This window comes from Garra rufa, chromosome 7 (genome assembly GCF_049309525.1).
Source record: "Garra rufa chromosome 7, GarRuf1.0, whole genome shotgun sequence".
NCBI classification, from domain to species: Eukaryota; Metazoa; Chordata; class Actinopteri; order Cypriniformes; family Cyprinidae; genus Garra; species Garra rufa.
The window spans coordinates 42,125,707-42,153,585 of record NC_133367.1 but is presented as its reverse complement, the minus strand read 5'-3'; the positions used below and the strand labels follow the sequence as shown (position 1 = coordinate 42,153,585).

General features: G+C 39.8%; 2 protein-coding genes across 3 annotated transcripts in view; both read left to right on the top strand.

The window, feature by feature from the left end:
* Positions 1-5,069: 5,069 nt before the first annotated feature.
* On the top strand, positions 5,070-13,892 carry LOC141339092 (uncharacterized). Of its 2 annotated transcripts, none has more exons than XM_073844721.1 (10): positions 5,070-5,368; positions 8,834-8,930; positions 9,007-9,153; positions 9,230-9,366; positions 9,460-9,596; positions 11,786-11,879; positions 11,967-12,302; positions 12,385-12,562; positions 12,691-12,812; positions 12,906-13,892. In XM_073844721.1, the coding sequence occupies exons 2-10, from the start codon at positions 8,843-8,845 to the stop codon at positions 13,218-13,220; spliced, it is 1,554 nt and encodes a 517-aa protein (XP_073700822.1). In that variant the 5' UTR covers positions 5,070-5,368; positions 8,834-8,842; the 3' UTR covers positions 13,221-13,892. The 2 variants fall into 2 exon arrangements, with proteins under 2 accessions (XP_073700822.1, XP_073700823.1); XM_073844722.1 differs by lacking the exon at positions 5,070-5,368 and adding an exon at positions 6,442-6,489.
* A 6,242-nt stretch (positions 13,893-20,134) lies between these two features.
* LOC141338173 (uncharacterized) overlaps positions 20,135-27,879 on the top strand; it is a 28,683-nt gene continuing 20,938 nt past the window's right edge. The window contains exons 1-2 of the mRNA XM_073843728.1: positions 20,135-20,268; positions 24,700-24,875. Coding sequence (XP_073699829.1) covers positions 20,135-20,268; positions 24,700-24,875 — 310 coding nt within the window. The remainder of the gene's footprint in view (positions 20,269-24,699; positions 24,876-27,879) is intronic.

Here is a 27,879-nt window from a genome sequence, read left to right as displayed (position 1 = left end):
AATAGATCAAACTTTACTTAAAAAAAAAAAAGGAAAACAGCGATGTAGGAAAAATTTTGATGTTGAAGAAGAAAACGAGAAACCTTTTTTTCCACATAAGCTAACTGTATTGATCCGGATTACACAGACTACGCATGTGCATCACAGAGATGAGACAGGACAAGCATTTGAGGTTAAAAAGTATATAAATCATCAATTTGTTTAGAGAATGAACCTTCTTCCTTGTCTGGGATCGTTTAGAGCTCTTTAAAGCTGCATTTAAACTGCATTTTGGAAGTTAACTCTTGGGGGCACCATTGTGAAGGAAATAATTCCTGATTTAGTTTTTCCCTCAAGAAACATTTTTTATCTACAAAATTCTTATCGACTGAAGACATTGGATGCCAAGGGGGTGAGTAAATTATCCATTTTTTAAATTACAAATGTCATTAAACTTCTAATTCATGTAATGCACATCTTAAAAATCTACAAATGATTTTAACAGATGTTATATATTTACTGTGTGTCAGTTTGATTAGAGAACACGGTTCAGTCCGTTTATATTTCATTGTTTTAATAAATGAAGAATCCCCCATCTGATGTATAATTGAAAAGCATTCAGTTTAATGACACACAATTGCATACCGATATAATAAGCGTTGAGATAATAAAAACATGTTTTGCACCCAAATTATAATGTATTTTGTCTTTAGCACGCATTTATAGATACATTTATCTAACCACCCTTTACACAAACATTGTTAAAGTAGCTATAAGTCTAATGCCCATAAAGATAATAACGGTTAACGGTTTATGAACATTGATTTGTAAAGATTTGAAAATAGGGTGAATTCGGGTCATTTAGGACACATTTTGACCATCAAACGACTGCTTATAAAGACAAACGAAATAGCAAATGTTTATTTAGTTCAATTTCAGTTTATTTGTATAGCACTTTTCACAATACAAATCATTGTGAAGCAGCTTTACAAAAAAAATATACATCATAGAATTTACATTAAAAAGTTTCTACATTATTATTTATTTATTTTTTTAGTAGTATCTTATCAGTGGTGACTATGGCAGAAATGTAGCATAAAAATCATGCTTTTAGTTAAAATGGTGAACACTATTACGTGTTGTGATCAAACCTGTGTCAAAATGTTGTAGTTTTGTATGTTGTTTCAGGACCTCTGAGGGGTTGGCATCATCTGTTCTCAGGTGTTCGGTCATCTCAGACCTACACAAGGGTTGGATCCAGATTGAAGCTTGTTTAATGCCCAGTTACCTTGAAACAGAGAAGCAGACAAAATGAGTCTAGCAGCTGTTCCATCCAAGCAAAAATGTTGATGTGCATTTGATCAGATACAACTGAAGGTTATGAGATACATTATGTGAAAGAGATGTGTCTTTAATCTAGATTTAAACATAGAGAGTGTGTCTGAACCCCGAACATTATCAGGAAGGCTCTTCCAGAGTTTGGGAGCCAAATGTGAAAAGCTGTCCCTCCTTTAGTGGACTTTACTATCCTAGGAACTATCAAGAGCCAAACCATTAAACCATTAAGAGCCTTATAGGTAAGAAGTAATATTTTGTAAGTGATACGGAACCTAATAGGCAGCCAGTGTAGAGAACGTAAAATTGGGGTAATATGATCATATTTTCTGGCAAGGAGTCTAGCAGCTGCATTTTGGACTACCTGTAGCTTATTTATTGAAGAAGCAGGACAACCACCTAGTAGTGCATTACAATAGTCCAGTCTAGACGTCATGAATGCATGAACTAACTTTTCTGCATCAGAAACAGGTAACATGTTCCGTAGCTTAGCAATGTTTCTAAGATGGAAGAATGCTGTTTTTGTAACATAGGAAATATGATTTTCAAAAGACAGGTTGCTGTCTAATATAACACCCAGATTTTTGACTGTAGAGGAAATAACAGTACATCCGTCTAGTTGCAAATTGCAGTTTAAGAGATTCTGTGTACTGTTTTTGGTCCAGTAAGTAATATCTCGGTCTTATCTGAATTTAAAAGGAGAAAATGATTGGTCATTATGTTTAACACTGTCAGCTTTGATTAGTTAGAAGTTTCATCTGGTCTTGTTGAGATATATAGTTGAGTATCATCAGCATAACGATGGAAACTAATCCTGATTTTCTAATAATATCACTATTTCTGAAATCATGCTCAGTGTTCGTTGCGGAAAGCAAGTGTTCTCTTGTAGCTTGTGTGCAAAGTCAAAAGTGTTCCTATTAAAATGTGTTCCTCGATGAAATATGAGGGTTGATTCAATGCACACACCTACGTACAACAGTGTAAGGCTGATGCCATTTGTCTGGACCGAAAAAACCTAATTTCCTCATTCAGAGAACACACCCCATGAGAGAGAGAGAATGACCTAATAGTGGACTCTCCACATCCGCTTCCTTACTCCCTCGCAATCCCCCTCCAGAAATCACCACGTATAATTTAATCCAATCAGTGTTTACAAGAATATCACAATTCATGTTGAAAGGTCTCAATGTGTCTGGTAAAAAGGTCTCATTCTCTTAACAATAGGGCAAACAGCCATCAAGATTCAGACTACTCCCAGGTCTTTCACATAAACTACCTCCTGCATGTAAATGAGAGACATTCTCACCTCGTACTTACAATCCCCATCAAAATCCCTATTATGCTAAAATCCCAACAATAAACAAACTACACCATTCGGTAACGTTAAGGCTTGTCTGGATATTTAAGGGAAAGCAACAAGAGTAATCTGTAGACGGATCTCCCACGCAACTGCTGTGTGTATCAGGTAATACTTCTGAATCCTCTCATTTTTGTATTATTGAATGTTTGTATGACAGATCCATGTTTTTATATTGTTTTGAATTGAATTTGAATTGATATTTCGATCACCAGATTAATAAATTATGTCTGATCTTATTCTGATATCTCTGAAATTAGTTTCTCAAGTAGATTAAAGGAAACCCAGGGTGAAGTGCATACTAGATCTCAGGTTAGATGGAGGATTACTAACCGCTTGATATTAGTTGTTTACAGTTGCATGAACTATTGGGAACTAGTCATAGTGTTAGTCACGGACCTTACAACAGGCATCACAGAACTGACTTATATGTAAATATACAAAAACAAGCTTTGCTACCCCACTTCTCGTTTCAAAGTCAATTATGTAGGCAACTAGGATACGTATAAAGGAGTTGACAGACTGCCACAAGAGTTCATGTCCTATAGTGGGCTCAGGGTTTCCGTGGGGTCTTAAAAAGTCTAAAATTTCAACATCTAAATTTTAGGCCTTAAAAAGTCTTAAATTCCTTTACCTAAAGTCTCAAATTTGTCCATGTAACGCTACCTCTAATGCTCACTTAAATTCTCTTTTTGTCGTTGTTGCTCGGTTGTTTCGGTGGTGTTGTAGTTCTTTATTTCACTAGTCCAGATATAATTAGCTGTATTACAAGTAAAAATGAGACCAACATGCAATAGCCAATCAGAGCTCTGCAAACCCTGTGAACGACCTCCGTGTCGCTTTAGGATCAGGGCCAACATTAGTTAGTTCTCAATAATAATAATTAATAATAATAAATATAGGTGGAGCTAGCTGACCACCAGCCTTCGAGATACTTTTAAAATGTTTTTTTTTTTTTTTTGCCCGACTGAACAAACAGCCTGTTTCAAACTGAAGTGACAAAAATAACCAGCAAAGCATCGAAACTCAGGTAAGATTCCTATTTTAATACATTCAACGTAAACAGCAGTTGATAATGGATAGTGTATTTCTGGTCAAAACAAATAAAGAAAACAGCACACATAAAGAAGAGGTAAAAATGTATAGTTGATTTATAACACACCAAGTGAACTTTTTGCTGAATATTCTCACGATTACAAATCTTACATTAATTTTAGTTTAATAAACAAGTAGTTACTTACATTTTAGACCAAATATGAACTGTTTTGTTCTGTTTCACCAACGAAAATAGGATCTCAGCAGAAGGAAAGCACATTCTCCAAGCAACGTTGTGCTACTAAATGATTCAGCGTTTTGCTCAAATCAATTGAAATAACTTAAATGAAATTTAAGACCTAAACCTGTAATGGAAATACACATATTACATGCATATATGTAGCAATATCTTCATCAGTGCTCTTAAATCTGCATATTTGATTTACCTTTATAAAGGCCTTTTTCATAATAACTCGCTCATTTAGTGACTTACCGCCTCCTGCTGGTAGTTTAGTATGTTCATAAATGTGTTTAAAACGTCTCATAACATCATTCATTGCACTTTTAATTTAGCAGTGTAAATGATGTAATTGTAATAATTGCAAAGGTGATCCATACATTTCAAAAAGTAAAAAAGGCCTTTATAAAGGTAAATATTGCTTCAGAATAAATAGTTTACATCACCAGATATCTCTAAGTGGTACTTTCATGGGGATATTCTGTGTGGAATAGTATCTGCTGATATGAAAAGTTCACAGTATATCGTAGTAATAAATATAATTTATGACAGCCATGAAATTTTGTTTACTTTTTACATTAAATATTACATGTATGCATGTAATATGTGTATTTCCATTACAGTTTTAGGTCTTAAATTTCATATAAGGTGGCATTAAACAGGTCTTAAATTTCACTTGTTCATATCTGCAGAAACTCTAGGGCTAAGTAAAGCTCTATAATGCTGTTTGTGCTCTTTCACAATGTAGAACACACTTTTGTGTACAATGCAAATTCGATAAGTTTCATTAAATCAGCAGTTTTCAATCCCAGTTCCAGTATATTGGATTGATATCTGGTTGTATGTTAGTGTGAGAGGGAAAAAAAGTCTCAGGATACGCCACACTGAGACATCCACATCCACAGTGGAGGAAAACCACATGATACTTTGGTACAACAAAATGCTCAACTTTGACAAAGAGTCATTTTTTATTATTAGAAAATTTCTGTGATTTTCAGTCTAGAATCTTGAGTTTGCTTTCTTATGAAGCATGAGATAGGAGCACAAAATAATCAGTAAATGATTAAATAAATACATTTGAGCAGTTCACTGCGGTGAGTGCTGCTAGAGAGATGAAATGAGAAACTCTTGAAGCTCCTCACACTACAACAGACTAATGCTAATGCTCTCAGACAAACATACAGCAACAGCTACAATAAAGGAGAGAGCTCCAGACTGCTGAGAAACACGCTAATGCTAATTATAACGATCATGCTAATAGACAAAGAGAAACAGAGAGGGGTGCAGATTAGGAGACCAACAGACTGTGGGAAACAGCCTTCTCACCCATTGACAAACCTGTTAATGCTAATGCTAACAGACACAGAGTAGCAGTTACTATAGAGGAGGGAAGCTGGGGAGAGAGATCAGGAGCTGCCAGAGAGGTAAGAGAAACACTAACCTCCTTCACACAACAACAGGCGAATGCTAATGCTAACAGATAAAGAGTAACAGCTACTATAGGGGAGGAGTAAAGCTGGAGAGAGAGAGGAGCAGACTTTTAGGAGAACCACACTGACCTCCTCACACAACAACAGGCACATGCTAATGCTAACATACAGTAACAGCTCTTATAGAGGCAGGGATTGCTCTTTCACATGATATTCCCACTGAAACATTTCATTGGATCAGTCTTCTTGTGGTTTGCATGCTTATACCAGTCATGTATCCTGATGCTTTTGCCAAATGAAGTTAATCACTGGACACTTAAGTTAAAAATGATTTCGCATCATGCTTCAATAATTCTGGAAAGTCAGACAATTTAACTCTGGAAAAATACTAAAGTGTTTTTGAAGCATGTTATAGTAAAGTACTTGAATGAATTTGTCGTGGTAATGTTATAGATGTTGAGGTAATGTAACATATAGGTTAGTATATTAAATAAACAAATGACTGAACTCAATACTGCATGTCTTAGTAAAAGTTGAAGTATATACTACAGTATGAATTGCACTTTGTCAGTTCAGTAGAGTAAATACCTACAGTATGCTGTAGCATTCATTAACAAAGTGTTGTAAATATGATAATATATACAGTAGACTACAATTTACTCTACATGGGAATAAATATATAATGAGACTCTGGTGGCAGAGTAGGTAGCATAATGCATAGTGCTGCTCTCCTCACTTTTATATTTTTGATTGTGAACCATTGGTTTTATATCCAAAGCTTTGTAACATAAGGCACTTGCGTCTATCTCCTACAAATACAGTGCCCTCCACAAATATTGGCACCCTTGGTAAATCTGAGCAAAAGTGGATGTGAAAATAAATCTGCGTAATTTATCCTTTTGATCTTTCATTCACAAAATGCTCACCTGTCATTGAAGTACACAATAGAACCTAGGAGTGAAATCTCATTATGAAATAAATGTTTTTCTCTAGTTCACGTCGGCCACTATTACTGGTACCATATTAGTTTTTCACACTTCCGCGTTTCTGACTTCCAGATTGGCGTTTGCGGGGTAAAAGTTTTTCCGGTGACAGCAGCAGCGTACTTAACAAGAGTAAGTTCGCAAATCAAAGTCTATTTTCACAAAACAGATATTATAATACTATGATATATACCAGTGTTTTATTCTACAAAGACCAAACATTTCTTCAAAAACTTTGTGTCAGCTTCGGGTAGTCACACATAATATGTTTATTTAATTCTGAATGTTGGCACGTATTATTCAGTACCTTTTTCAGTTTGCCGTTCTGTCTGTTTGGTGCTGGCTGTGCATTATGACTCTTTACGTGAATTTTTTTCGCTATAATTATTAAAATAATATTGAATAAGGTATTTTCTACTTGCTCTCCATTGCATTATTAACATGACGGTGTAAATGTACGTAGTATAATGTGCCCAGGGATATACATAATAAAATAAGATAATACTAAACAAGAGATGACCGTGATGAATGGCTTTATTCTTATTGGATCGGGATTACGTTGTTGTTGTATTGAGTTTCTGCATCAGCTGGACTCAGAATTGTTTAATTTATTCTTGAGAAAATGTGCATTTGGATATAAACCCTGTCATAATTTATAATTATGTAGTGATTCGAGAAAATTGACTGAGTAAATACGCTCAAATATAAAGGAGATGTAGAACAGAAGTCAGCCTTGCGTTATGTTAAGGAATATTATTTTGAGGAGTCAGCGGTCTGAGTGGTCATATAAATTACAAACAAGTGAAATGTTGTTTCTTTGCTGATTATATAACAACAACTTGGAAAACAGAAAGGAAAAAAAGGAAAACTTGGAAAGGTTAGAAGCATTATTTGAGACAAGGGCATACTAATATAATAGGCACAGGGTTCAGGTCAGGGACATGGCCATGGTAGCAGCTTCATTCTGTGCTCAGTGACACAATTTTGTGTTGATTTTGATGTTTGCTTTGGATCATCGTCCTGCTGGAAGATGCAACCATGGCCCATTATAAGATTTGATAGAAATAGCTGGTATTTGACAGAAACCATGTACCTAAACAAGATGTGCAGGACCTCCAGCAGAAAAATAGGCCCACAACATTAAAGACCCAGCTGTGTTTTTAACCGTGGACATGGGGTACTTTATTATCCCTGTCTGCACCAAAACCATCTGGAGATTCAGCTGCCAAAAAGCTCATTTTTAGTTTCATCTGACCATAGAAGCCAGTCCTGTTTGAAGTTCCAATCATGTCTGACAAGTGAAGATGCTGGAGATTGTTTTTGGGTGAGCCAGGAGGATTTTTCCTGAAACCCTCTGAAACAACATGTGCTGATGTAGGGGCTGTTTGATTGTTTTTTTTTTAGGCTTTCTGACCCCAAGACTCCAACTGTGATCCTTGGAGAGTCTTTGGCCGCTCAAACTGTCCTCCTTATGGTGCATTAGGATGATATAGACACATGTCCTCTTCTAGGCAGATTTGTAACATCTTTAGTTGATTGGAACTTCTTAATTATTGCCCTGATGGTGGGAATGGGGATTTTCAATGCTTTAGCTCTTTTCTTACAGCCACTTTCTATTTTGTGAAGCTCAACAAACTTGTTCTGCACATCAGAACCACATTCTTTGGTTTTACTTCTTGTGATGGATGATTAAGAGAATTTGGCTTTTGTGTTCCTCATATTTATAATCCTGTGAAACAGAACATCATGACTGGACAGTTTTATACTCCTACCCACCCTGGTGTGCTAAAAAAAATTGTAATATTAATGGGAATATACTTTAGAGATATTTTACTTATAATTTATAATTTCTAGGGGTGCCAATAATAGTGGCCAGCGTGAACTGGAGATAAACTTTTATTTCCTAATGAGACTTCCCCCTCAGTTTCCATCGTTTTACTTCAATGAAAGGTTAGAATTTCAAATGAAAGATCTAAGGATAAACAATGCAGATTTATTTTCACGGTCACCTTTCTCATATTTACTAAGGGTGCCAATATTAGTGGAGGGCACTGTATACTGCAAATGCTCTAAAGAATGCTGAAGGTGAGAAGAAATGAGATATACAGCTCTCTGATTTTTATCAAATAATTCACTATTGATAATGATTCACTTCAGCGATTTGGTACGTTCGCATTTATTTCAGAAACAAACTGCACCGCTGTTCACTTCAACTATACTCCACAACACCCCTTTTAAGCGGACATGGGTACGGTTCGCAAATACGAAAATACTGCACCTACAATCATTCAGTTTAATTTCACAATTGTTGGAATATCGTCCAAAAATCATGCATAAGTAATGTAACTGTAAAGGCTTTTAGAAAATTCACATAGAGTTGTGTTGTCATGTTTTAGCAAACCTATCTAAATGACAGGTTTATGCAATATATATGTTTATAGTGTTTAATGGCATTTCTCTTTTTTTTAATTCTCAGATTTGAAACATGCTGCTGATCAAAGTTAGATATCAGGACTCCAGGAAATATATCAGACTTCAGGATGGATTCACTTTTGCAGACTTTGTTAATGAAGGTGATTTTTTTCGTTTAGTTTTTACTTAATTTGTTTGTTGTTTCTTTTTCATACATAAAATGCTGTCTATGTTTAGTCCACAGTAGGTTTGGCCTGCCACCTGAGACATATCTACACATCTATGATGACACTGAAACTGAGATCGACGAGGACATTCTACTAGATTTGCTCACCGCCAGACCTGATACATCACTCACTATTGTTAGAAGAGAGACGATTGAAGGTACAGTATGGCATTGCATTCCTATTGTGTCACAAATACATTGTTATTTATGTTGTAATAGGTTCTTGTGTTTCAGAAATATTATCAGATGCAACAAGCGACTCTTGGACTGACATATTGTCACTTAGTCATTCATCATGTGAACTTGACCAAACGTCAGAACGCCCTTACAAGAAATCTAAGACGGATGATGCAGCAGCTGAGGCAAAACAGGTTACTTGTTCATTTAAATTTAGTACATGTTTTATTTTTGAAATACATTAAGTTGGTAAAATTTTGATGTATTGTGTTTTTTTTTTTGTGAAGATGGTTTGTAGTGCCCTAAAGCAGACAAGTGGAGGAGATGCTGTCCTTGCTGAATACAGTTCCAAAAATACACTTTCAAGTGAAATGAGACGAGTCCTAGTCAACATTTTGGTTGGACATATGGTGGAAATGCATGGGTAAAACTCTTTTATATTTGCTTTATATACTCATATGCATGACAGCGTAACACTAAAGCTACAAAGTGAAGCCAACATCACAATAAAGTTAGCTTCTGATAGGATGGAGGAAGGCACACCCAGGCTTACAGGAAATAAGGCAAAGGGGAGTGGAGTTACAGTTGCACCCCAAGACGTTTCCTTTAGAGGGAACTTGAATGTGTTGTGTTGTATTACAACACCTTGTGGACTCTGGCCATGAGCACCTGAGATGAGCACCACAACTAGGAGGTCCAGGCTAAAAAAATGACTCAGACTTGAAGAGGCTTGAAGAGGCACAGGTAGATCGTGGACCTCATAAGCCATTGAAATTTCCACTACAATCCACTGATAGATTAGCTGGGCAGCCCTTCTTAGGGAACCCAAAACATATCTGCAACTGGTCTGTCTTTCTACAAGTAGAGGTCATCTGAACATCAAGGGTCCTCACAAAGTATAACCCGTGAGGAGGATGATGATGATGCAAAGCCCTCTCTGTGCCATAAAGATTTTTAAATAATTATGTTTTTAACAAATTATTATTTTTTTTTTAGAATGTTTGACACTCGTCGTTTTTGCTAATCTTAAAATAAACGAACAGTTCACCCAAACACTTTTAATCTTCTTCTCACCACGATCTTGCTTTTTTTATTTCTGAAGTGGGACATAAAAGAGGAGTTTTTGAAGAAAATGTTGATCACAAATCCATTTGTGCTGTTATAACTCATTGTTTTGTTTCAGCACTAGTTATTTTTGCTAAATTTAAAAGTTGGTGCTTTTCATTTAAAGGAACAGTTCACCCAAAAATATTCCAGTTATTCACTCACTGACTTTCTTTCTCATCTGGGACCAAAAAGGGGATTTTTAGAGTATTATAATTATCACAAATTAATTTTTGCTATTAGAATTAATATTTTGGCGCTAGATGTTTTTGCTAAGTTTAAAAGTAGGTGCCTTTCATTTAAAGGAACAGTTCACCCAACAACATTTTTCTCACTGTGATATTGACTTTATTTCTTAAGTGGGACATACAAGGTGAATTTTTGAACAGTATGTCCATCACAAATCCATTTTTGCTAATTATAGCTCATTGTGCCGTAAAGTGAATACTCTCCAGTTTAGAGCATAACATTTCCTTTGTGGAAGGAGCTCTACAATTGAGAATGGTCTTTACAACCTCAGCTGAGAGACCTTCATTTAGGAACTGATCCCTCTCAGGGACCAGACCCACAGTTTCCACCTCTCTGGACGGGGGTGAACTATCGTAACCCCAGCATGTGTGAGAAGGTCACTCCTGATTGGGATCTTCCATGGTAGGTGATCTAGGACTGCTATAAGCTAGAATGGGGTTAAAAGTCAACAAGTCAACTTATCCCCATCCAAGGCTTCTTCCACATGACCAAGGAATGTGCATGAACTTGATTGTGTGAGATGGGTTACCCCTTGGGCAAATGCAGAGGTTTCATGTACAGCAGGCCTAAATGTATCACATTGAACACTGCTGCCATGAGTCCTAACAGTCTCTGAAACTGTTTCACAGTGACGAACTGGCCTAGCTTGATTCTGGTCACTGCTGCCAAAGTTGATTCGATACGTGCAAGAGACAACTGTAAAAAGTCGTCCTCTAAACTGGAGTGAGCATATTTTATTGCCATTGCATCTTGACCCCAAGCACTTTATGTGGTCAATGCTGTGCTTCCTTGCAACTAGGCTAATATTAACCAGTCAAATAAAAATGAAGAACTCTTAGAGAAGCCAGAGCAGCATCCATGCATTTTGTGAAAGTGCAAGGCCAAACTTTTATTAAACCTTTCTAAGCTGCAGAAAAATGGCAATATGGGAATAATCATCTTGTCCTCTATCTTGATTTGACCCTTCAAACTGTTTTCACAATCCACAGACACTTTGTGTAGTGCTTATCAGGCTTCAAGCAAATCTACTGGAGGAATAAGCCTATTGAGGCTGGCCTCAGGAACAGGTTGAGTAATAGATTCTGTATCCTGTATGCAGTATGTCTACAGGGAGCGAACCCCTCATCACTGCAATGTTATTAGGTGGACATTTTGGTTTAGCAGCCTTATATTCCTGCTGCTGTGTGTATACCTGCTGTCATGTTTGTTCAAATATTTGTTGTGTTTTTGCTTATGTGTAGTCTGTCTTTGCTTTTTAAGGAGAATTCCCACAAGGGACCAGAAGGAGATGTATGCTCTAGGTGTTGTGACTCTTTTCCCATCACTAAAGGATCCGTTTTCAAAAAAAGGCTATGTGAGTATCCTTGACTTGTGCACTGTATATTGAAGCTGTCTAAAGTGTCTCTGAATGAACCTTACAATGTTCTGCAAAATGCCACAGGAACATTTTTATGATGCAGACGGTGGGACTGGATACATCGCATGGCGACTGAAGACTGTTCAGAGAAACGCCAAGAAGCGAAACAAGCCTAACATCTCCAAAAGAAGGGAGACTAGCTTGAGTGGACCTTCTTGGAACAGATGTTCCAGCTCTGAGCAGCAGGATGAGGATACTCTAAGAGAGGCAATTGCCTTTCTAACTCATTCCACAGATGAAGCACAGATCTTACTCAAAATGAGAGAGACTTTTCACTATAGACATAGGCTTGTTCATGACCCAAACAAGACGGGAGACATTCTGAAGACCTTTCCTGCTTTTCTAAAGACTAAGGGACTTGTAAGTTTGGAGATTTAAACGGCTTATTCAAAGAGTAATGTTCAGAATTCTTGTTAATGCATTTTATTTTTATTTTTTTAAGTTGAATCAAGACTTCTCACTGCTCTTCAGTCCAGAAACATCGTCCAACTTGCTTGAAATGTGGGATACAACTTTTAAGCCAAAAATCATTGAAGAAGCCATAGGTTTGACGTCGACTGCTGTTGTGCGCTCACTTCTACTGTCAGCAAATAACCAGAGAGATGATGATCATTGTTCTGGTAAGATGTTATTTTTTTTTTTTTCATTTATTTGCATACTGCTTTAAATTGGTAGCCTCAAAGCATTAGCGATGCCTTCATGAAAACATTATCTGGATATTGTTAATTATATCTGGTTATTTTTTTAGACTGGGACAGTGACATGTCAACACTGTTTTTGCTGCTCCATCTACTTCCACCAACACCTGGCAAGAAGGTCTCAAAAATCAGTGCATCAGATGCCGTAAACAGGCTTGTGGTGTTTCAGAAGGTAATGAGACTAGGAATATGACTGCTTTAAATCTTCCTCAATTTACCGTTCCTAAGATTTTCTTTCTCATTATTATGTGACTCCATCTTGTAGTCTCGTACGAGCCCTGGACAACATCTTCAGCAGCGAGAAGGAAGACATCCGTACCTCCTTGCTGTTTCCAGGAACCGCAGCCAGATTGAGCACTTCTACATAGCTCTGGATAAGAATCTCATCCCCTGTCAGTCAGACACTTCCCTCAGTGCATTCGATGAGCTATTTAAAGCACACTTTGTTTTTAATTTAGCATTTGATGAGGCACTCCTTCATTTTTACACTTTCATTCAGACAACAATCTACATGATCGATGTAGGGAAAACCAGGGAGTCACCAAGAGTTAAGGAGCTGAGAGCAAAATTACTCAATTAGCCATATATGTTTTAAATGCAAATCATCTTTTGTGACTCAGTAGCAACAGTTTGGATCTGAATGACATTCAAACTCTCTGTCTTGTTAAGAATGCCCTATTATTTTTTGGTGATGTTGTGCCACAAGACAATAGAAACTGGAATTTGTTGTGAATAATCAACATAGTCTTTTCTCCAAGGGGTTTCTGTTGGCATGACTGTAGCTCTTAAACATCCAATCAAAGAGCACCGCCAACTTTTTAAAAAAATTGTACACCAATCAACATGAAATGCCTTAACATCAAGCCAATTTGGAGAATTCCACCAAGTTTCTTGCCAGAAAACATCCAAAGTACACTGCATGTCAGTGGGACTTATTAACATTTCACCACAGAGAGTATGGGCTGATGTGTTTAATACCAAAATGGTGGTAAATAATTGTTGTGATCGCTTCAAATTCTTGTGTATACAATTATAAGTTTCACTATTTAGGGTAGAATTGTATCCATTGAATACGAAGTTGGGCTAATTGTTTGTGATGTGTGAAAGATTGAAATTCCTGTATTGTCCAATATTGATGAGTGTATATTGTTTGTAGTTGTTCAGCTTGGAACTGATTCTAGTGAACACCGCCATGCCTTTATAGTATGAAAATTATGCAATGGTGAGGACCAATAAAAAAAATATTCCTTGATTTACTCACCGTAAAGCCTATCCTAGATGTATATGACTACCTTCTTTCAGACAAACACATTAGGAGTTACTAAAAAATATCCTGGCTTTTCCAAGCTTTATATTGGCAATGAATGGCTGCCATGAGTTTTAGGCAGTGGTGGAAAGAGTACTGAAAATTTATACTCAATAACAAGTAAAAGTACTGGTGTTAAAAAAATAATTAAGTAAAAGTACAAATTACTCTCTATAAAAACTACTCAGAGTACTAATTACTTTTTAGCTGCTGGTATGTATTGACTTATCCTTAATTGCTGAATCAGACAAGATCCAGACAATAAAGCACATGCTGCTTGTATGATGTCATGGTACTGATCAATCTTAGATGGTTGTTTCCTCCGGGGGAAAAAATCATAGAGGAATTATACAAATTAAATTATAGGTTAATCAGCCTATATATTTTCCATTCATTACATAACACAATAAGAAAAAAAAAACAGTATACCTTACTAATATATATATTTAAGATATTAAAACAAGTACACAGTAAGCAATGCAATAAGAACAAATAAACAAATTAGGAATTAATTAATACAGTCTGTATTACAATGATGATAGATTTGCATGTTCTAGTTAGAGCTGGGCCAAATGGCCTAAAAATAAAATCCCCGATTTTTTCACAAACAATCCGATTTACGATTTAAATAGATTTTTTCCCCCGAAGACATTTAGCATGTAAAGAAACCCCAGCTTTTCCACTACATATGGGCACCATATATTTTGCAATATACACTGCAACTGCATCAGTGATCGCTTTCCACCAGTCCCCATTCTTATTATACCGGACACAGTAAATGTTTATAAGACTAATAAATATGAGATGGGAGGAAAATATATATTTCCATGCTTTTCTCTTGCAGTTGTATTTAAAAATATAAAATTTTGAATAGAGAAATATTAAATGATTTAAATAACCGAAACGATCTGCCAGCAGGTGGCAGCAAGACACTGATTTAATGACTGAATCATATTCATTTGATTCGTTCGAACCGCTGGTTCACTCAGAATGAAGCAAGTGAGCCGTTCTCTTTCAAGCATACGTTTCGGTGTCTCACTATGGGATACGCCCCTTCCGCGTATTCCTCAGAAGCCCAATTCCATTACGCCAGCCCCAATTGGCTGGCAGAGATTACGTTGCGTCAGGGAGTGACTCCCCTCCCCTGGTATAAAAGGAGCGACACAACGTCATTACGACATTCAAAAACCTCTTCTCGCTTCACACCAGAAGTCTACTCAGGTTGTACAGCCATCAACGAGTCTCCACACTGGTTGCTGGTTGTATCTTGGTACTGCTAATAGACGACTTGTTGGCCACCACGCCGCTTGCGCCTACACCCTCATCAATCGGCACTCCAGCTCATTGTTAGGGTCATTTAGTACCGCAACTATGGCTGCAGCGATGCAGACTACCCAAGCTAGCGAGGGAGATCCGCGGCTTTGCTCATGCGGGAATAAAATTTAGAGCAGAGACACACACCAGGTCTGCTCTGCATGTCTTGGGCTGAAACATGCCCAAATGGCGGTCGAAAGTCCCGGCTCTTGTGAGCATTGCGCTCGTTTCACTATGAAAAGCCTTCGTCGCAGGTTAGCACGCCAAGCTAGCTTGTCTGACCAGGATCCCCTCATGTCAGCTAGCCCCGCTCCGGTTTCCGCCCCCCAGGTAGCCATTCCTTTGGAGTTGCCCACCACGGCAGCTCTATCGTGAGGCGAACAGCTGGATGCATGCATCCCTCTGCCAGGTGTCCTTAGCACGGACGAGGAGGACGCGTTTGAATTTGAGGAGGAAGGGCAATCGGATTTTCTCCTCTCTGAGGAGGAGGAAGATTTCGAAGATTCCCCTTTCCTTCCCCCTATGCAATCTGCACAACCGCTCCTCGTTACGGCGGGATCCACGGAGGAGGCGGGCGGGGCACCATCCTCCCCGCTTCTTAGTGTTGACCTGCAAGACGTGTGCAAACGCGCTGCGGAGAGACTCAATTATCCGTGGCCGACCGTAGTAGCGGAGGCTGCAAAGTCTCGCTACGAGGGCAAGCGGCTGCCGAGAGCTAAACGGGCAGCGAGGCAACTCCTTCCAATTTTTCCAGAGCTTCTGGAGGAGCTCTCTGTCACCTGGAAGGACAATCCTTTCACTAGCAAAATGCCTGTGCAGGGGGGATCTGCCCTTGACGTGGAGGGGATGGAGAAGGCAGGCCTTCTTCGCATGCCCCCTATGGAGACATTGGTAGCCGCGCACCTGCACCCAAAGCGCACCGCGGCTGCGAACCCGACACTGCCTTCAAAGGTCGCTCTCTCTGCTCGGGCTCTGAACGCGATTTCTCTGCTAACCGCATACCAAGCGGAGCTGCAGGACGAGGTGTCTGACATGCCAAGTCAGGCACAGTGGGAGGAAATCTGTGTCGTCACAGACCTCTCCCTCCGTCTGCAGAGATGTGGCGTTCAGGCTGCGGGAAAAGACATGGCCACAATGGTAATACAAGAGAGGGGACGCTGGCTTAATTTGGCCAATCTTTCAGATAGAGAAAAGGAGGCCATTCTAGATGCACCGGTCGTCGCTGAAGGCATTTTTGGCTCAGCGCTGACACGGATGCAGAAGAGATGCGAGGAGAAAAAGAGAGATGATGAGGCTCTACAGCTCTGCATGCCAAGGAAAACGCAGACTGCACCACCTCCACCTCCTCGGCAGACCTTTGCACAGGTCACAGCTCGCCCACCCCCCAGCTTTCGCATTCCTAGACGTCAGAGACCGCGTGTGAATGCAGCAGGTCAGAGCGGCGCACCAGAGCAGAAACCCGCTTGGCCCAGGAAAAATTATCCGCCCGCACCGGCGCAGACGGACCAGCCAGCTCCTCATCCTACCCAGATGGTGAGTAGGATCACTGTTTCCCCAACAAATGTTGCAAAACATAATGCCCCAAAAAATGTTGAAAGACACATTTTCAGAACACAGTATAACACCACCACGGGGAGTCATCGCTCCTCCAAGGATGGTGAGCCAAGTGAACTCTGTCCAAGCGCTGAGTGTTCGCGCATGCGCAGTACAGACCACAAACACATGTTCGACTCGGCCACAAGATGGCGCCAGAACGCTGCAAATAAACTATTGGCGAGAATGCACACAGTCCCGGTGGGTACTAAGAACAGTACAGTGCGGTTACAGACTGCAGTTCGCCACTTTCCCCCCACAATTCAAAGGAATAATTTATTCTCATGTGCGGGAAAATTTGGTACATGTCCTTCAGGAGGAGATCACCTCCCTGTTGAACAAAAAGGCGATAAGGGTAGTTCCGCCCGAGGAAAGCCACAGTGGGTTTTACTCGAGATACTTCCTAGTCCCGAAGAAGGGGTCTCGAGCACTTCGTCCCATATTAGATCTTCGTGCACTGAACAAATACCTAAGAAAGTACAAGTTCAGAATGCTTACCCACTCTACACTTCTAAAATTAGTGCGCCCAGGCGATTGGTTTACTTCAATCGACCTGAAGGATGCGTATTTTCACATAGGAATATATCCACCCCACAGAAAATTTCTGAGGTTTGCATTCCTTGGCGTGAAATACGAATACCTAGTTCTTCCCTTCGGCCTGTCTCTCAGCCCGAGGGTGTTCGTGAAATGTACAGAAGCGGCACTAACTCCGCTCAGGGAGAAGGGCGTTCGTCTCGCTACCTACATAGACGATTGGCTGGTGACAGCTCAATCGGAACACAAAACGAGAGAACACACAGCAATGCTCCTAGAACATCTGCAGAAACTAGGACTCAGATTAAACACAGAAAAGAGTGTGTTGGTCCCCACACAGTCAATAACGTATCTGGGGCTGTTACTGGATTCAGTGACATTCAGAGCGAGACTGTCAGAGGACAGAGTAATAAAATTTACGCAATGCCTGGCCGAGTTTCGGAGAGAGAACAATGTTTCTTTTCGCACATGCCTCAGACTGTTAGGTCTGATGGCCTCAGCTCTCATAGTCATTCCTTTAGGCAGACTATTTATGAGAGAGTTCCAACGATGGGTAGCCTCTCTGAGTCTGGATCCGTTACGGCACTCCCGGAGGAGAGTGAGAGTGACGTCAGCGGCGGTCCTGGCACTGCATCATTGGCGGCGCCCGTCCTTTCTGGTGCAAGGGGTACCCATGGGTGTTGTTCGGGCCAGAAAGGTCATAACGACAGACGTGTCGTTGTCCGGATGGGGGGGCATTTACGAGGGCAGGGCAGTGAACGGGAGATGGGGTCACCATCTGATCCACTGTCACATAAACTACCTAGAAATGCTGGCCGTTTTTCTGACGTTGAAGCATTTTCTCCCTTTTCTAAAAGGTTGTCATGTCCTCGTGAGTACGGACAACACTACAGTTGTGGCTTACATAAACCGACAGGGGGGTCTCAGATCACTCCCCTTACACATGTTGGCACGCAAACTGATTTTGTGGAGCAATACCAATCTTCTGTCACTGAGGGCGACGCACGTACAGGGTATCATGAACCTGGGTGCAGATCTGCTGTCCAGGGGAAATCCCCTTTACGGGGAATGGAAACTGAACGAGCAAGTGACCGATCAGATCTGGAGCATATATGGCAGGGCGACAGTGGATCTGTTCGCGTCGCAGGACAATGCTCAATGCCCTCTGTTTTTCTCTCTGAAAGATCAGAGCGCGCCTTTGGGAATAGATGCGCTGGCGCACGAGTGGCCTCGCACTCTCCTTTACGCGTTCCCACCAATAGCGTTAATATCCCCAGCCCTTTACAGAGTGAGGGAGAGGGGATTGAAAATGATACTGATAGCTCCGCGATGGCCAGGGAAGTATTGGATTGCGGAGATCATACATATGCTGTACGCAGAGCCGTGGCCCCTGCCGCTGCGCAGGGATCTGCTATCACAGGCGGCGGGGGAGATCTTTCATCCTCATCCAGAACGCTTGGCACTGTGGGCTTGGCCAGTGAGTGGTTGAATATGAACGCGACTGGTCTGCCGGACAGAGTCATCAGAACTATACAGAATTCTAGGGCTTTATCTACTCAGTCACTTTACGAATGTAAATGGGGCGTGTTCGAGCGTTGGTGTGCGTCTAAACACGTAATTCCCTTTCAATGTTCGGTGGCTGTTGTTCTAACTTTCCTACAGGATCTGATAGACCAGGGTAAAGCTTTTTCAACCATTAAGGTGTTTCTGGCTGCTATATCTGCCTGCCATGTAGGTTTTGATAACAAAACGGTTGGACAGCACCCGTTAATATGCCGGTTCATGAAAGGCGCGCGTCGTGCTTTACCAGTCTCCAAACCGATTTCTCCTTCATGGGATCTGGTTCTGGTGCTTGATGCGCTTTCAGTGGCTCCATTTGAGCCATTAGACAAGACAGACTTTAAAACACTGTCATTTAAGACGGCATTGCTGTTAGCCTTGGCTTCAGCAAAGCGCGTGAGTGAAATTCACGCTCTTTCTGTGCATTCAGCGTGTATGCAATTTATGCCTGGGGACGCAGGGGTGCTTCTGAAACCTAACCCTGCATTTATGCCCAAAGTGGTCAATTCTATTACTCCTCTTGAGTTAAGAGCCTTTTGCCCACCGCCCTTTGCTTCAGCAGAACAGCAAAGGTTGAATGCGTTATGCCCGGTGCGTGCTTTACGTGTGTACACGGAAAGAACTAAGGGGTTCAGAGAGAGTGATCAGCTGTTTGTGTCTTGGGCAAAGCCGCGCACAGGGAAGCCGATTACTAAACAGCGCTTGTCACACTGGATAGTTGAGGCAATTTCCCTTGCATATTCTGGTAAGGGGCTCACGCCTCCATCCGGTTTACGTGCCCACTCAACCAGGGGCATGTCAACGTCATGGGCTCTCTTTAAGGGGGTCTCGATACAGGATATTTGTGAAGCGGCGAGTTGGTCATCACCGCACACATTTGCAAGGTTTTATAAACTGGATGTCACGGCTCAAAGTTTTGCACATGCTGTTTTGAGCGTGGGATCATGAGACTTAACCAGCCCTACTGGTACACTTTATTTTGATTGGTAGGAGACTTTGAGACAGGCTATCTGGCAATACGGGAGTTGGGATATCCCATAGTGAGACACCGAAACGTATGCTTGAAAGAGAACAATAGGTTACTTGCGTAACCCCGGTTCTCTGATAGCATTAAGTGAGGTGTCTCACCAGATCACCCTCCTTGCTGTGCGAAGCGAGGAAGAGGTGTGCTTGTTTTGAATGTCGTAATGACGTTGTGTCGCTCCTTTTATACCAGGGGAGGGGAGTCACTCCCTGACGCAACGTCATCTCTGCCAGCCAATTGGGGCTGGCGTAATGGAATTGGGCTTCTGAGGAATACGCGGAAGGGGCGTATCCCATAGTGAGACACCTCACTTAATGCTATCAGAGAACCGGGGTTACGCAAGTAACCTATTGTTTTTATGAATGGGAAATTGAATCATTTCACTAGATTCGTTTAAAAACGCACGTTCATTCATAAACGCTCAGAGGCTCAGATGTGACTTGTAGACTACTTTTGACCACGAAATAGAGCAAAATTAGGCAATAGTGTTATAGTCAGACAATGTAAGTCACTTAATAATAACTTCTTGTTTATTTAACTGTTGTGTTAAATCAATATCTCATTTATAAACTCCCTTAAAAATTATTAAAAGCTGTTACTCATCTTGGATGGCAATATCACAAAGCTCTATTATAATCAACAACGCTCTGTACTGTACAATCAGTCTCTTATTTACACTCTCTCTACACTTTGTTTCTGAAAGGATTCATGACATTTGTCTGATATATTACTCAACGCTGCAAAAACACGTAGAAACCTGTGAAGCTCCCCTGAACGCAAACACAAAGATGCTGATGGGGTCCGGCTAACTGGCTAACATGCAGCTAATCATATACCTTTAGTGGCTCCCATTATTTGTTTTCCGTGCCTTTCTGAAAACAAAAATATATATATTAGCGTGTTTCTAATATGGTGAATGCGCGGGGGAGGGCTGATATTAAAGAGAAAACCGAATTTCATTCAAACAAATCGATGTAAACTACACATTCGATAAAATCAATATATCGCCCAGCCCTAGTTCTAGTTATGATTATCTTATCAATAGCGTGCCGGAAAAAATAAATAAAAATAACCGAACTTGTTTTTCGGTTCAAATACTATACCAGGCTTTTCATTGGTCCGTTAAGAAGAGATATTTTTATTGGCTACCGAAATGCCGGTCAGTAGTTGAAATATTAATTCAAATTACAGTACTCTGTAACGAATTGTGATTTTAAAAGTAATTAACTAAATTATTCAGGTTAATTTGTACTCAAGTAAAAATACAGACTTAAAATTATCATCATGAAAGCACAAATACCCAAAAAATGTACTTAATTACAGTAACGTGAGTACCACTGGTTTTAAGCCCCAATAAAATGCTTCCATCCATCATAAACTGAATCCACAAGGCTCCAGAGGGTTAATAAAGGCCTTCTAAAGCAAATCACTTTGCTTTTGTAAGAAAAATAAAACAAAAACTCCCTAAACTGAAATGACTAGCTTCTGGTGGACAGTTGACTTACGGCAAAAGGCTTTTTGAAGTGCAACTGTTTAAATCCATGAGACGAAAATGTTTAAGCCACATTCAACGTCACATGTGGCATGTATGTTTTTGCAGTTAGTTAACACCTACCGCTGCCTTTTTTGATTAGGGTTTCACTTTTGCAACTACTTTTGTGACTGGATGCTGTTACTATATTATATACTATGAAAGCACCAAATTCTTGGCTGCCAAAATATAAAAATATGAGCTGAAAGTACATATATATTATATAGGCCTATATATGGCGTGCCACGGTGCACCACCAAAAGTTATTTTGAAGATCTTTCAGATTTGCAGAACACAGGATTTTTTTAAAATGCAATGTCCATCACAATGGACATCAGGTCTTGAGCGATATCAGCAGGAACCTCATGAATTAATTGTAAAAAAGGTAGAGAAATTTGTTGAAGCATTTCAAAGCTAAATACAGAGCTACAAAATCCAATGTTAATGTTTTATGAATGTTGATGTAAATGAATGAAATTAATATTATTATGATTTCATTTATGTCTTCAAATTGACTATAGCCTGTAAATCAATATTTCATTGATTTTAGTGGATGTGTGATCAGTGAATACAGTGTAATACACACATTCACATCCGCTCCATGCACACTAATACCTTAATACTATAATACACACAATCATATAGTCATCAAAACAATCAGCAAGTACACATAAACCCATTCACACACACACAAAGACATTTATACATGTACTCCAATTCACCCACTTCAACCAAAAAAAGGGATCAAACAACCATTTTTTTAGATTTCATATCATCTTACCTTTTTTCCACATTCTTACTGCATTGTTTATTGTTACAGTATGTGTTCTTTTCAAAATCTTAAACACTATTTCAACTATAGTGCACAAACTCTATTTATTATGTATGGTGTAAAAATGAGGATTTTTGTTTTTCTTCAGACCCGGTGTCCATTGCAGTGGACATGAGAAAAATCTAATAAAAAATGAGTTGGCACAAATCTTTCTTTTATAGACTCATTTAAGTGTTGGAGAAGAGCACATATCAAGTGGGTAAAAAAAATTTTGTTCAGTGAAAAAATTCAGGTCTGAAGGGGTTAAATAAGTAAAAAATAAAAAAGTAATCATTTTAAAGCATCCAGAAATATCGGTTTTGGTTCCGGTACAGATTTTTTTTTTTCGGTGCATCCTTAATATGTAGTCAAGCTATATTACACATTTTGTAAACTTGCAACTTACACCTCTTTAAAAACAACCTCTGGAACATCTTCTGGTAGACCTACATTATTACTATCAGTAGAAATCTTTTTGATGCTTTTGGTGTTAAAATATTCCGTGTGACACTGTAAAAGACCTATTTTCTACTGTCTTTGCGTCTTTTCTCTTTCCTTTTAGACCACATTTTTGGATGGGAAAATCAACATAAGCAGTCTACTTTTGTTGTGCCGCTTACACTAAATTAAAGTCACAGCATTGTTCTTGATAAAAACTGACCTTATTCACTTAACAACAGACGCGACTTTGCGTTAAGTGAGGGGCTTCTGCCACTCGTCAGCGGGAAAGTACTTATAAGTCATTTTACATTTACATTTACATTTATTCATTTAGCAGACGCTTTTATCCAAAGCGACTTACAAATAAGTCCTGGAGAATAAGCTCAATTTGCTGGCTTAAACTTAGCTTGTAGTCTCAATATGTATATATACATAGCTCAAATTGAGTAAAGAGCGATGATTTTGTCCTCCACTGTTGTTTTGGATTTCTGCCTCCATCACTACTAGAGCAAGATCCTGATTGGTTAACGCGGCATGAATATTCACCAAAGTTCAGATTTTTCGACTTGTGCGATTCTCCTGTAACGCTCAATTGGCGCTACAGGGAGGTCTATCGCATTGACTTAACATGTAAATTACTCACTCTTAACGCATTATTCATGTCTGGTGTGAAAGCACCATAAGGTGGATGTGGAGGAAAAATGTATTTCACTTATCATGTGTGCTTATGAAACATTAGCTGTGTCTCATTTAGAAGGCTGCGCCCTCCGGAGGTCGCATTCGAAGGCTGCATACGTCATCGAGGCTGTCTCATTTCAGAAAAGCAAGTAGGACACTTCAAATGCGACCTTCGAATGCGCCCTTCTTTCACAGAAATTCGAAGGATGCATGAGGTGTATCCTTTGCCACTACAGATAACCCACAATTCTTTGCGTTGCAAACAACTGTCGTTAATTTTAAAAAATGCCGACGCTGGCAGATGTATACACACAAGCAAAGATGTGGTGTTTAGAATATAAATCAGTAAAAACGGATAAACTTTGTTCTTAATTTATCTTAACAGTTGAACTTTGTTCCTTAATTTAAGTAATGTGAGAGCGTAACAATGCTCTAAATGTGTTGGCATAGCAATGTAATAAATCCTGTTTCCTTTTCCGCCCGTCCTACAAAGGCCACCTCGTTTGTTTCTAAGTTGAGGACACTTCGTTTACATATCCTACAAAGGATGCAACCTCCGGGTTAGCGCAACATCCCCGCGAATGGGGTGGTTAGCCGAAATCTCCGGCAGCTGTGTACAATGGATTGAAGCCCTGCGATTGGGACATGTTGCCATCAGGGAAGGATAAGAGGAGAGAGTACAGACCAAAGGAGTGTTGTTTTTGTCTTTTTCGGGGGACTGTGGATCTCGGAGGAAGCGTGAGAGGATAAAAGGAGAAGAGGAAGTGGGGCTGGAAGACGGGTGCGGGACTGTGAGTTTGGGAGAAAGAGCACGCTGATGCAACTGGAGGAAGGAAGTCACTGATCGTTTGTGAGAGACTGGGAGTAGTCCAATCGATCTCCATCTTTCTTGTCTATGGGACTCCCTGATGTGAATGCCAGGTCAGAAGATGGGCAACTGCCATCTATATATGTATTTCCCACTGAGTGCTGAATTGCAGTAATGAAGTGATGTGATGCACTGTCTTGATGTGTGAAGTGTGAACTTAAACCCGCTGGATGTCCATTACTTACCTGAGTTTCTATCACGTTCTAAGACGTAAGAAGAGGCTAGCATTGTTGTACTCCACAGATATTTGAATGTACCATTTGACAGCCCTTCAGGAGGATTTCATACCTGAAGACTCACCGACTGTGTTGCAGTAAATTCCTCCAGCCGTAAGTTCTCTGTCTGTCGTTGCTGAAGAAGAGGATTACGTGTCTGCACATTCACCTGTCTGCTCTGCAGTGAAGGCCTTCAGCCGCAAGTCTCTGCCTGTCACCTGGAGAAGAAGAGGAGTACGTACCCGAAATGCGCATCTGAACTGTCCTGCAGCAGCCTCCGTTCAGTCGTGAGCCCCGACTCGTCCCTTCCACTGAAAGCCAGCGAAGCCACTCACCAGAGCACTCTCTACACTGCACTCTGTGGGCCTTCGGTGGGTCCGTAGGACGGAACGACCCTGCCCAGAAGACTCACTATTTTAAATCTTCTCCACTTTTATACCCAATAAATACTGTTTACTTGAAGTCTTGTTGTCTGTCGTCCTTGCCTGACCTCTGTCCGACTCCCTAAGGGTGGTAACGGGTCTTAGGGTAACGGGTCAACGACATGTGACTATTGTGTAAGTTTCTGCTTTATCTAAACCTGCTCTGAAGATGAAATGAGGAAAAGGTATCAGGGCCCCAAAACATAAAGGTTTGAGTCTTGGAAGTGTGATATAGTAGAATGTGTTTCGCTGTTTCCTTACTACAGTAAGTGTGGCAAATGACTGGCTGTTAGGAGATGTAAAAGTGGAGGAAACCCTCCCTTCTTTGTCACACTCTGCAGCAACCTGTGTTTCTGTATGACTGTCTGACCCTTCTTGCAAGAAATAAACCTTTTAAAAAGACCCTAAGAGGGAATTTGTCTCTTATGCGTTTGCCACGAGAGTGGACAACCACCATAATAAAATATGATATTGACCATCTGAATCTAACCATGTCAACAAATGGAAAAGTCAGTCATCTATTAATTATCATGCAAATTATTGTGCCTTTAGCCCAATAGGGGCGACTTTTACCCCAAATACCATACTTTTACATATTCTCACGCCCCTCCCTGTGCTGATTAAACTGTTAACTAATTGTTAAGTAATATGTCATTTTGGTTTTAGATTTAGAATTAGTTAGTAGGCTGTGGGAAAAGGGGCTGTGTATGTAGACTGGAGCGGGACAAAAAACAATTGCTATGTGGGTTTTGGTGTTGTCTTCACATGTAGTCTTTACTTTCCTCACAGAGCTGTTGAACTGTGGGTCACAGTCTGATCTGATGGTAAGGGTCAGAACATGATGACTGAAAACTTGACTTTATCAGATGTACTGGATTTGAGTAGTGCATACTATATAGTGCATATCTGTAGTGAATAATACAGTGTTCAGTCTAAACAATGTAAGCCTTTAGAGCATCACAGCAGCATTGTAATCTGTAGCTGTTAAATATTATTCATGATGATATCAGGGAACACTTTCATTCAGTTTTAGCAGGTAAAATATTTCTCCTCCATAAAGACATTAGAGAAACCCTGAAATCAGTCTGCACTGTAAAAAGTTTTCACCAGTTTCAACTTAAAAACCTAAGTTTAGCAGCCCGCTTAAAATTTTAATTTGAATCAGCTTAAAACTACAAGTCATTTTAACTTATTACAATGAAAATAAGTTGATTTAACTTGTGAGTTGAAATGGCTTAAGTTGATTTAACTTAAAATTTTAAGGCAGCTGCAAAATTTACGTTTTTAAGTTGAAACTGGTGAAAACTTTTTAGAGTGTGAGAGGAGAAACAATTGAGACATTTGATGAGAAATGAACAACAAGACAGTTACAGGAGAGAGCACAGCCAAACACTACATGATGAAGCAGTTCAGCTCAGCTCAGTTTATTTCTGTTGAAATCGACACCATCGCCTACTGAAACTCAAAGTGTCAATGTACAGATAGAATTAGCCAATAAATGAGTTGAATGGTCACATGCAGTAACACTGAGTAAACAGGCAGTTGTTTTAACAGAGTTTCACTTCACTTTACTCCAGGGTAGCTTCACATCATTTATTATTGAGCCAGTTTGTGGGCTGGCACCATTGAAGATGTTTCCCCCTCTTTCCTTCTGCTTGTGTTTGTGGAGTCTGGTTGGTGAGTTGGAATTTTTTGTTGTGTTTTAATTGTTTCTGTTCTTGTGCCATGAAATACAAATAACTGGTTAATTTAGTTAGAGAGGATCAACATTCACTGTTACAGGCCTGGCACCAGCCCGGTACATAAAAATAAATACATAAAAACAGCCAAACTAACAGTCAGTAGAGTTAGAGGTGCCATCATTTCACTGAATACGGTTTCCTCAACAGAGTAATGTTTTTGAGTTCTGACTCCTCGTGCATTGTCTTTTGTTTGGTCTGGTTTCGCTCTGGACCAGATTGCTGCTAATTTTCCAAAGCTCACTGAACTCTTTCTATGATCCAATTTTTTTAACACAATCAACTGTGCAATTTACGAACATTTGGCTGATAGTAAACCAGTGTTTTCAGCTGGAAGTATTTTGTCTGCTGGGTCAAATAGTTTTAGTATCTTATGTACCGTAACTGCAGTGAAGCTGAGATTACCAATCTGTGCCATGAGCACGATCATTACTTACGTCAGTCAACCTTCTTTAACCTCAAATTCATCATCAATATAACAAATCACAATGCTGACAACTCTGATAATGTTGGGTCTATGGATCCATCAACTTTGAGTGTATAAAATGCATCTCTGATGATTTCTTCTGTAAATAAAGTGCTCATTGTTTCAGTTACCCGATTCTGAATTTTGTGGCCAGTAAAAGTTGCATTACATGGAATGGCAATTATCAGTTCTTGATCTTTTTGTAAATGCGCTCTGGTCTCCTCTAAGTGGCAGCTGCAACTCAGTCAATTATGCTTGAGAGGTTATAGTGGTTCTGTTAAAGTTGATCTGTTTTTGAAAGTGTCCAAACCTTTCTGGACTCTTTGTCCATCCACAGCGCCATGCATGTGATCTTCTGATTGTTTTTAGAGTCCTTTTACTGTTCCCAAGGCTTGTTTCCAGTCCTGAAATGCCCTGGTCGTGAAAGTTGGAATGGAGACCGCAACTATGCAAAATTTTCTACTCTCAAGCGATGTATCCACAACTTTAGATGGTGGTCTTTTTAACCAATTTCATATTTCCATCTCTAAGTGATGAGTGATGACTGTTTTAAACTCATCACACATTAATGACAAAGTGATTCATGAAAAATATTGATGCCATGGCTTGTTTAATAGCATAAAACCACACATTAAACATCAGTAAACTCATAATGCCGTGACACATCAAGCTGTCATTGCCACGCAACGGTCGCCTGTGTGAACTGTGAACTGACCCATTCACTAAGCTGAACAGCT

Bases quoted from the DNA above. Each gene is read 5' to 3' on its own strand.
- LOC141339092 (XM_073844721.1), top strand. From the start codon at position 8,843: ATGCTGCTGATCAAAGTTAGATATCAGGACTCCAGGAAATATATCAGA. The intron at 11,880-11,966 runs GTGAGTATCCTT...AAAATGCCACAG, and splicing joins CGTTTTCAAAAAAAGGCTAT to GAACATTTTTATGATGCAGA. The intron at 12,303-12,384 runs GTAAGTTTGGAG...TATTTTTTTAAG, and splicing joins TTCTAAAGACTAAGGGACTT to TTGAATCAAGACTTCTCACT.